Source organism: Rhinopithecus roxellana, unplaced genomic scaffold, assembly GCF_007565055.1.
Source record: "Rhinopithecus roxellana isolate Shanxi Qingling unplaced genomic scaffold, ASM756505v1 contig164, whole genome shotgun sequence".
Lineage (NCBI taxonomy): Eukaryota > Metazoa > Chordata > Mammalia > Primates > Cercopithecidae > Rhinopithecus > Rhinopithecus roxellana.
The window spans coordinates 1-10,565 of record NW_022141757.1 but is presented as its reverse complement, the minus strand read 5'-3'; the positions used below and the strand labels follow the sequence as shown (position 1 = coordinate 10,565).

General features: G+C 61.2%; 1 protein-coding gene across 1 annotated transcript; it reads left to right on the top strand.

Annotated features, from left to right (window-relative positions):
• The first annotated feature begins 1,123 nt into the window (after positions 1–1,123).
• Positions 1,124–10,419, top strand: LOC104659408 (mucin-2-like). The gene is given in 17 exon segments (XM_030926347.1): positions 1,124–1,272; positions 1,515–2,749; positions 3,482–3,652; positions 3,896–4,119; positions 4,441–4,615; positions 5,098–5,126; positions 5,129–5,347; positions 5,945–6,128; positions 6,457–6,572; positions 6,574–6,686; positions 7,400–7,575; positions 7,964–8,033; positions 8,171–8,271; positions 8,436–8,467; positions 10,188–10,197; positions 10,200–10,304; positions 10,307–10,419. Coding segments are annotated over 17 exon segments (3,222 nt in total).
• The last annotated feature ends 146 nt before the right edge of the window (positions 10,420–10,565 follow it).

Genomic DNA, 10,565 nt, shown 5'->3' with positions numbered 1-10,565 from the left:
AACACCTATCACCACCACCAATACAGTGACCCCAACCAAACACCCACCACCACCACCACAGAGACCCCAACCCAACACCCACCACCACCACTACAGTGACCCAACCACAAACCCACCACCACCACGACAGTGACCCCAACCCGACAACCATCACCACCACTTCGGTGACATCAACCCCAACGCCCACCAGCACACAGACTCCAACCCCAACATCCACCAGCACACAGACCCCAACAACTCCAACAACACCTATCACCACCACCACTACGGTGACCCCAACCACAACACCCGCCACCACCACCACAGAGACCCCAACCACAACACCCACCACCACCACGACAGTGACCCCAACCCCGACAACCACCACCACCACTACAGTGACCCCAACCCGACACCTACAACCACAGAGACCCCAACCCCAACACCTACCAACACAGGGACACCAACCCCAACACCCAATGGCACACAGACCTCAACCCACATCCATCACCACCACCACTACGGTGACCCCAACCACAACATCCACCCACACAACTTCAACCCCGACACCCATCACCACCACCACGACAGTGACCCCAACCCCGACAACCATCACCACCACCACTTTGGTGACATCAACCCCAACGCCCACCAGCACACAGACTCCAACCCAACACCCACCCACCAGCACACAGACCCCAACCACTCCAACAACACCTATCACCACCACCACTACAGTGACTCCAACCACAACACCCACCACCACCACCACAGAGACCCCAACCCCAACACCCACCACCACTACAGTGACCCCAACACACCGACACCTACAACCACAGAGACCCCAACCCCAACACCTACCAACACAGGGACACCAACCCCAACACCCACTGGCACACAGACCCCAACCCCGACATCCATCACCACCACCACTACATGACCCCAACCACAACACCCACCACCACCACGACAGTGACCCCAACCCCGACAACCATCACCACCACCACTTCGGTGACATCAACCCCAACGCCCACCAGCACACAGACCCCAACCCCGACACCCACCAGCACACGACCCCAACCACTCCAACAACACCTATCACCACCACCACTACAGTGACCCAACCACAACACCCACCACCACCATGACAGTGACCCCCAACCCCGACAACCATCACCACCACTTTGGTGACATCAACCCCAACGCCCACCAGCACACAGACCCCAACCCCGACACCCACCAGCACACAGACCCCAACCACTCCAACAACACACTCTCACCACCACCACTACAGTGACCCCAACCACAACACCCACCACCACCATGACAGTGACCCCAACACCGACAACAATCACCACCACTTCGGTGACATCAACCCCAACGCCCACACAGACTCCAACCCGGACACCCACCAGCACACAGACCCCAACAACTCCAACACACCTATCACCACCACCACTACAGTGACCCCAACCACAACACCCACCACCACCACCACAGAGACCCAACCCCAACACCCACCACCACCACTACAGTGACCCCAACCCCGGCACCTACAACCACAGAGACCCCAACCCCAACACCTACCAACACAGGGACACCAACCCCAACACCCACTGGCACACAGACCCCAACCCCGACATCCATCACCACCACCACTACGGTGACCCCAACCACAACATCCACCAGCACACAGACTTCAACCCCGACACCCATCACCACCACCATGACAGTGACCCCAACCCCGACAACCATCACCACCACTTCGGTGACATCAACCCCAACGCCCACCAGCACACAGACTCCAACCCCAACACCCACCAGCACACAGACCCCAACCACTCCAACAACACCTATCACCACACCACTACAGTGACCCCAACCACAACACCCACCACCACCACCACAGAGACCCCAACCCCAACACCCACCACCACCACTACAGTGACCCCAACCCCGACACCTACAACCACAGAGACCCCAACCCCAACACCTACCAACAGGGACACCAACCCCAACACCCACTGGCACACAGACCTCAACCCCGACATCCATCACCACCACCACTACGGTGACCCCAACCACAACATCCACCGGCACACAGACTTCAACCCCGACACCCATCACCACCACCACGACAGTGACCCCAACCCTGACAACCATCACCACCACCACTTCGGTGACATCAACCCCAACGCCCACCAGCACACAGACTCCAACCCCAACATCCACAGCACACAGACCCCAACAACTCCAACAACACCTATCACCACCACCACTACAGTGACCCCAACACAACACCCCCACCACACACCACAGACACCAACCCCAACACCCACCACCACCACTACAGTGACCCCAACCCCGGCACCTACAACCACAGAGACCCCAACCCCAACACCTACCAACACAGGGACACCAACCCCAACACCCACCAGCACACAGACCCCAACCCTGACACCCATCACCACCACCACTATGGTGACATCAACCCCAACACCTACCACTACAAGCACGGAGCCCCCCAGCCCCACAAGCACAGCACCCATTTCTGAGTCAACCACATCCAAACCCCCACCTGAGTCCTCAACCCCTCAGATATCTCAGTCCACCTCTTCCCCTCCCACGGAGTCAACCACCCTTTTGAGTACTGCACCACCTACTATTGAGACGACCAGCACGGCCCCATCCTCCACACCCACGTCACCTACAGCCACCACGGGAGGCCACACACTGTCTCCACCGCCCAGCACCACCACAGCCCCTCCAGGTAAGCAGAGCCACTCGGTTCCTCCAGCCTGGGATGCTTCCCCCTCCCCTTGTGCCAGGCGGGACTGTCCCAGGAAGGCTCAAGGCAGGTTCTGGGCACCTCTCTGCCCACCAAGCATGGTTACTATGTGGGCAGGAGCTGCTGACACTGTCCAGTGATGGGCAGTGAAGCCAAAGGCCACCCCACTGCTTGCCCATATGACGGCCTTCTTAGGAGCCGCTGACAGTAGCCAGTGCTGGGCAGTGGGGCCAAAGGCTACCCCGCTCGCCCATAGGACAGCCTTCTTCAGGGGCCCACTGCTGTGTGATGTGGTGCTGTGGGAGCCCACCAAGGCTGGGGGGCAGAGAGAGGCTGCCAGTGAGGTGCCTGCAGGTCCTCCTGCTTCTGGCTATACCCCCTCCTCGGGGCCTCTTTCCGGCAGACAGCGTGCCACAGCCAGTGCCTTCTGGACAACTCTTGCTGGCAGTCAGCTTGGCCAGCAAGCTGTGTTGCTGCTGGAGCACCAGGTCATCTATGGGCTCTCGTGACACTCGGCTGTGGTGATGCTGGGCCTGTCGCTCCACCCTGTCTGGTGACTCAGAACCTGGGAGGTGGGCGCGAGGCCCTGGTCCTCTAGTTCTGCAACCCGGTTGGCTGTCTGGCTCCCTTGCAGCTGGGGAGTGGTGGTTGGGACCCTGCGGTGTCTGAGATGCACAATGTCTCAGCCCTCACTGGTGTCTCCTGCTCTCACAGGCACCCTCACTCACAGTACCACGATCGGGTCATCTTCACCCACCACCACCAGCGCCTGGACCTCCACGCCGACCCCAGTCTCCACACTCAGCATCATCACGACCACAGGCCCGACGTCCATCTCCCCCCAGATTATCTGCTGTTTTCTGAACGACACCTTCTACGCACCAGGTGCTCAGGCTGTTCACATCCTGGGCTCGGGCGGCCGAGGCTGGTTTTGGCCCCGGCATGTACCGGTGGGTCAGGCGCCAGGGCTGAGATCGCTGTGGGAGCGTCTCAGGAGGCGGCAGCTGTCGAGGGTGGCTGTGTCCAGGGCATAGCTTCCCTCGGGTGGCCTCTGTGGGGACCTCCGTGCGGTCCAGCAGCTAGCCCTGCCTCTGGACGGTGTGGTCATGGGTCTGTCTCCCTTCGCAGGTGAGGTGGTGTACAACGGCACACACGGAAACACCTGCTATTTCGTGAACTGCTCACTGAGCTGTACCTTGGAGATCTATAACTGGTCCTGCCCATCCACACCCTCCCCAACGCCCACGCCCTCCAAGTCGACGCCCACGTCTTCCAAGCCATCGCCCACGCCCTCCACGCCAACGGCCAGCACCAAGCTCTACGATTGCCCAGACTTTGATCCTCCCAGACAGGTCAGTGGGCTGCAGGTGGCTTTGTCCCCATGGCACTGAGCGCGGCATGTCTGGGCACCCAAGGCCCCAGGCACCACTTCCTGCTGGTCGTCTGAGGGCCGAGGCCTCCTGCAGCCCCTTGGGTGCGGGGTCTGCCAGGCCCTCCACCTTTTCACCGTGCCCTGCCGTGCCCCACTGTGTCTGGCAGGGTGGCTGGCTGCAGTGAGGTCCTTGGAAGCCACCTTGGCCTCCAGCCTCCTGGCTCAGCACCCGCCCCTCCCGAGCACAGACCACCCCGTCCTGTGCCGGTCCCACTGACCACCCCTGGCCTCCTGCCCCCAGGTGAACGAGACTTGGTGGCTGTGCGACTGCTTCATGGCCACGTGCAAGTACAACAACATGGTGGAGATCGTGAAGGTGGAGTGTGAGCCGCCGCCCATGCCCACCTGCTCCAATGGCCTCACCCCCGTGCGCGTCACGGACCCTGACGGCTGCTGCTGGCATTGGGAATGTGACTGTGAGTCTGGGGCCCCCAGGCCCTCCCCGCATCTCCTGCCCTCTCCATGGGTGGGGACTGCAGGGCCCATCTCCCAGGGGCAGAAGGGCTGAGGCTTCTTGGGCACAGACCCCACTGTGGTGTTCACTGAGGCTGAGTGACTTCTGAGGGTCTCCTCAGCCCTGCTTTTGCCTCATTGGTGGGGAGGGCCTGGGTAGGTGGAGGGCTTGCCTGGTGGAGTTAGGGTCCCTTCCTGGGACAAGGTGCTTCTGAGGCGAGAGGGGGCTGAGTTGAGGTTTGAACCCTGGTCCATCCTGCAAAACGGGCTGCTGTGGGTGCACCAGGGCCAGTGCAGCTCAGACGTCCCTGTGCCCCACACACGGGAGCGGGGTTTCAGGCCCCAGCTTCCTGCTGGCTCTTCCTGACTGTGCCCCGGCCCAGCTCTTGCACCCGACCCCGGCTGAGGGGCACAGGCGGCATGGCTCACTCTGGCTCCCTCGCAGGCTACTGTACGGGCTGGGGGGACCCGCACTATATGTCACCTTCGACGGACTCTACTACAGCTACCAGGGCAACTGCACCTACGTGCTAGTGGAGGAGATCAGCCCGTCCGTGGACAACTTCGGAGTTTACATCGATAACTACCACTGTGACCCCAACGACAAGGTGTCCTGCCCCCGCACCCTCATTGTGCGCCACGAAACCCAGGAGGTGCTGATCAAGACCGTGCACATGATGCCCATGCAGGTTCAGGTAGGCACAGCGTGGCCGCTGGAGGCTGGCACGGAGGTGGGCGCTGACGTGGGCCCCAACGCACCCTGATTCCCCAGGAGCCAGAGGACTGGGCTGCGGGGGTGCCCAGGCACAGCCCTCCCAGAGCCAGGCTGGAAGGTGGGATGGGGTGGGTGCCTGGCTCCAGGACCATCAGCTCTGCCCTCCAGGTGCATTCTGGGCCCCTCAAGCCCTGGCACGCATGCCACGCTGGGCACAGTCTCTGCAGCAGAAGCTGCCTCCTGAGGACAGAGTCAGGGACAGGGCTCTGCACACCCTTGACTGAGATGCCCCTAGTTGCAAGGGAGTTATTGGTTCTGAGGCTCAGGAGGCCCCGGGAGCCTGTGCGGGACTCCACAGTCCCCAGGTGCTCCCAGGAGAGCTCCTTCACTGGCTCACCCATGGGACCGGGGTCTGGTTAGGAGCAGCGGAGTAGGAGCAAGAAAGGGGGCAGAAAAGGAGGGTGGGTAGACAGGGCCCTCTCCCTGCATGTGTAGGTTGGAGAGCAGGCAGGGTGGGGCAGCCCTGGAGCTCTCCCAAGGAGAGGACTGAGGCAGCTCCGCGGTGTGTCGGCCGCAGGTGCAGGTGAACAGGCAGGCGGTGGCAGTGCCCTACAAGAAGTACGGGCTGGAGGTGTCCAAGTCTGGCATCAACTACGTGGTGGACATCCCCGAGCTGGGCGTCCTCGTCTCCTACAATGGCCTGTCCTTCTCCGTCAGGCTACCCTACCACCGGTTCGGCAACAACACCAAGGGCCAGTGCGGTGAGTTCCGTGGCCCCCATGGCTCCTGAGGCCCCCCGAGGCCCCCCGAGGCCCCCACGGCTCCCATTGCCGCCCTGTCCTGCCCCAGGGTGGGCGGCTGGACCAGGCTGAGGCTGAGGCTGTGTGTAAACACCCACGGGCCTGCTGTGGGCCTCTTGCCTCTCTGCTTGGGGGTGCTGTGACCATCACCCGGGTTCGGTCCCTGTGAGGAGCCAACAGGAAGGGGCCTGGTCTCTGCCCTTTATCCCGGCTGGCCGGTCCTGGGCATCTGGGCTGGAGAAGGGCAGGGCTTGCCCTGTCTGCAACATGGCGTCTCTCACTGATACAGGCACCTGCACCAACACCACCTCGGACGACTGCATTCTGCCCAGCGGGGAGATCATCTCCAACTGTGAGGCTGCGGCCGACCAATGGATAGTGAACGACCCCTCCAAGCCACGCTGCCCCCCACAGCAGCTCCACGACCAAGCGCCCGGCTGTCACTGTGCCCGGGGGCAACAAAACGACCCCACACAAAGGCTGCACCCCATCTCCCCTCTGCCAGCTTATCAAGGACAGGTGACCCTGCCCGGGCCTGCCTGCGGGGCATGACACCAACAAGCTGAGGCCTCTGTGCCCCAGCCCCCAGCTCTTGCAAAGAGGAAGGAACCAGTGCATGCGGCCTGGCACTGGGGCTGGGAAGGCAGGAGGCCACGGAACCAGGGCCAGGAGCTAGGTCGCCGTGGCGTCCAGGACCCGGGCCCTTGGGTTCCATAGGGCTAAGCTGCCATGTGCCTTTATTGAACTCCATAATCTCTCCTGGCTCCTGGGAAGGTGCAAGGCTGGCCGAGTGTGAGACTCAGAGTAGACCAGTCAACCCAGGACAGAACTCAGGGCTGATATTGGGGAGGCAGATTTGGGCTTTGACAGAGGGAGGTGCTCCTAATGCTGGCAGCCATGGGGTTCAACACCCCGTCCCTGGAAGTACAGGGGCCAAGTACAGGCTGGGTGTCCATCTGCCAGGGTTGTTGGAGGGGGTCCTGAAGCTGATGACCATGTAGACGTGGCTTCTATCTGGGAGCCGGGCTGCAGAGCCACCTTGCTTGCCCATCTCCTTGGTCTGTCCCTGACCCGTCCCCTGGCTGGCCTTGTCCCTTGACCCTCCGTCGGCCACAGGTGCCTCTCTGGTGGGTGCTGGACTCCAGGAGGACAGTCCGGACAGAGATGCTGGGGTAGGGAGTGGGGGAGAGGCAGCTGCCACCTGAGTGTGACCTGTGCCTCTCCCTGCACAGCCTGTTTGCCCAGTGCCACGCGCTGGTGCCCCCACACTACTACGACGCCTGCGTGTTCGACAGCTGCTTCGTGCCAGGCTCGAGCCTGGAGTGCGCCAGTCTGCAGGCCTACGCAGCCCTCTGCGCCCAGCAGGGCGTCTGCCTCGACTGGCGGAACCACACGCATGGGGCCTGCTGTAAGTGTCCTTCTGCCCCTGCCCTGGAGCTGGGGGTCTGCAGGCCAGACGTGGTCTCTAGGCTCTGCCGGGTGCTGTGCCCAGCCTGAAGCTAGACCCAGGTGGGCTGTGGCCAGGGATGCAGAGATGGTGGGTGTGAGACCAGGGCTGGGGCCATGGGTGGGGAAGGCTGAGCTGGAGGAACTGAGGTGCTGGGGGTTTTGCCAGTGTCGCTAAACGCAACTGGGTGCCCACCACCTGGCTCGGGACAACCGTGAGGGCAGAGGCTGATGCCCAGGCAGCTGGCCACCCCTCTGTGTGTGGGGCACTAGGCAGCTGTCACTCAAGGGGGTCCAGGCTCCTCCGCCTGACATGAGGCAGCCCTCTGACCCCTGCCCCTGCCCTGCAGTGGTGGAGTGCCCGTCTCACAGGGAGTACCAGGCCTGTGGCCCTGCAGAAGAGCCTACGTGCAAATCCAGGTATGTTGCTTGAGGGTCCACCAGGACCGTGGGCTTGCCCTCTGCAGTGCGAGGGTGGCATCATCTGGGCATAGCAGTCCCATCTGCCAGCTCCCCAGCCCCACCCCACCTGTCTGACAATGCCCTCCCGCCCCCAGCTCCTCCCAGCAGAACAACACAGTCCTGGTGGAAGGTTGCTTCTGTCCTGAGGGCACCATGAACTACGCCCCTGGCTTTGATGTCTGCGTGAAGACCTGCGGTAGGCCACCCGCTCACACTGTCCCCTGCTGCCTCCCTCCCGCCGCCTCCTGGGTGTCCACAGAGGCTGGGACCAGGAGGCTGACAGGAGGCTGACCACCCCCTACCCCTGCTCCCTGCTGCACAAGGACTCTGCTAACACATCTTGTTTCTTCCTCTTCCTAGGCTGTGTGGGACCTGACAATGTGCCCAGAGAGGTAGCCCCGCCTTGGTGCTGGGGGATTCTCCCACAAATTCTAAATTCTGGGGAGTGAGGGATGGACATGAAAACGTAGAGCCTCAAAGATTGAGGAATGAGGTGATCTAAGTCCTGGATGGCTGAGTTGACAGGGACATCACCCACTCACCCACCCATCCTTCCAACCACCCACTCATTCACCTATGCACCCATCTACCCACTCACCTACCCCTCCATCCATCCTTCCACCTACCTAGTCATCACCCATCTCTGTGCACCCACCCACCCACTCATCTACCTACACATCCACCCCCCACCATCCATCCATCTACCACCCAGCCAGTCAGCCACCCACCCAACCATCCTTCGTCCTCCATTCATCATCTGTCCTTTCATCCTTCCATCCATCCATCCATCCATCCATCATCCATCCATCCTCCACCCACCATCTATCTACCATCCACCATCCATCTCCATCCACCATCCATCCATCCAACCATCCATCCAACCATCCACCCACCCATCCATCCAACTCACCCATCCATCAGTCTACCCACCCATCCACCCAACTATCCACCATCTCCATCCATCCACCATCCACCATCCACACACCCACAATCCACCCATCCATCCATCCATCTATCCACCCAACCATCCACCACCATCCATCCATCCACCATCCATCTACCATTCACCTACCCACCCATCCACCCATCCATCCACCCATTCATCCACCCATCCATCCATCCACCCGTCCACAATCATCCACCCATCCATCCATCCCCACCTCCCTACCATCCACACACCACATATCCACCCATCCACCCCCCCATCCACCCATCCACCCACCCCTCCATCCATCCACCCATCCATCCACCCACGCATCCATCCACCCACCCACCCACCCATCCATCCATCCATCCACCATCCATCTACCATCCAGACACCCACATATCAACCCATCCACCCACCCATCCACCTATCCACCTACCCACCTACCACACTACCATCCACCCATCCATCCACCTCCACCCACCACCATCACACACACCACCCATCATCCACCACCCCACCATCCACCCCCACCCACCACCATCCACGCACCCACCCATCCGCCCACCCACCCACACCATCCACCCATCTACCCACCCACCCATCCATCCATCCACCATCCGTCTACCATCCAGCCACCCACCCAACCATCCACCATCCATCCATCCACCACCCATCCACCATCCATCCATCCACCCATCCACCATCCATCCATCCACCCACCATCCACCCATTTATCCATCCATTCTCCCTCCCTCCATTTACCACCCATTGGTCATATGATACTCTGTCTAGAAACTCTGACACGACATCTTGGCCACTTCTGTGCTGCCCGTGCTCCTACCTGTGGTAGCATCCATGTGGCTGATTCCTTAGCTAAATTCTGCACAAACCTGAGAGGCCTGAGTAGAGCATCTACCATGTGCCAAGCCCCTGCTGGCAGATGCTGGTGAGCAGGTCATGGTCTTGTGGTATCAGTGAATGAGCAGCAACTGTCCTATCCCAGAACCTGCCTGGTGTGCTCAGGTTGACGTGAGGAGGGATGCGGTTTTCCCCCAGGATCCCTCAGCACTCTGTTCAGGGCAGCTGTTTCTCCCCACTGACCACAGCTGCAGCTCCAGGGCTGTGGTGCGACGGGGCCTGCCTGGCACCTCCTGTCCTTTCTACTCACCCCTCTTTCCCTGCAGTTTGGGGAGCATTTGAGTTCGACTGCAAGAACTGTGTCTGCCTGGAGGGTGGAAGTGGCATTGTCTGCCAGCCCAAGAGGTGCAGCCAGAAGCCTATTACCCACTGTGTGGAAGATGGCACTACCTCGCCACAGAGGTCAACCCTGCTGACACCTGCTGCAACATTACTGTCTGCAGTAAGGCCATCCCCTGGGGCCCGCACCACCTCTCGGATGTGCACACATCCCCGTAGGCCGGGCTGTCTGTTGTCCTCTCTGTGGCAAGTGGGGAAACAGCTGGCTTGGGGGCCTCCGATGTGCCCCTTGAGAGGGCTTGGGAGGGGGCCACTGGGCACAGTCCAGGCTTCCCTGCTGCAGGGCCTGACCTGGGTGGGGAGGG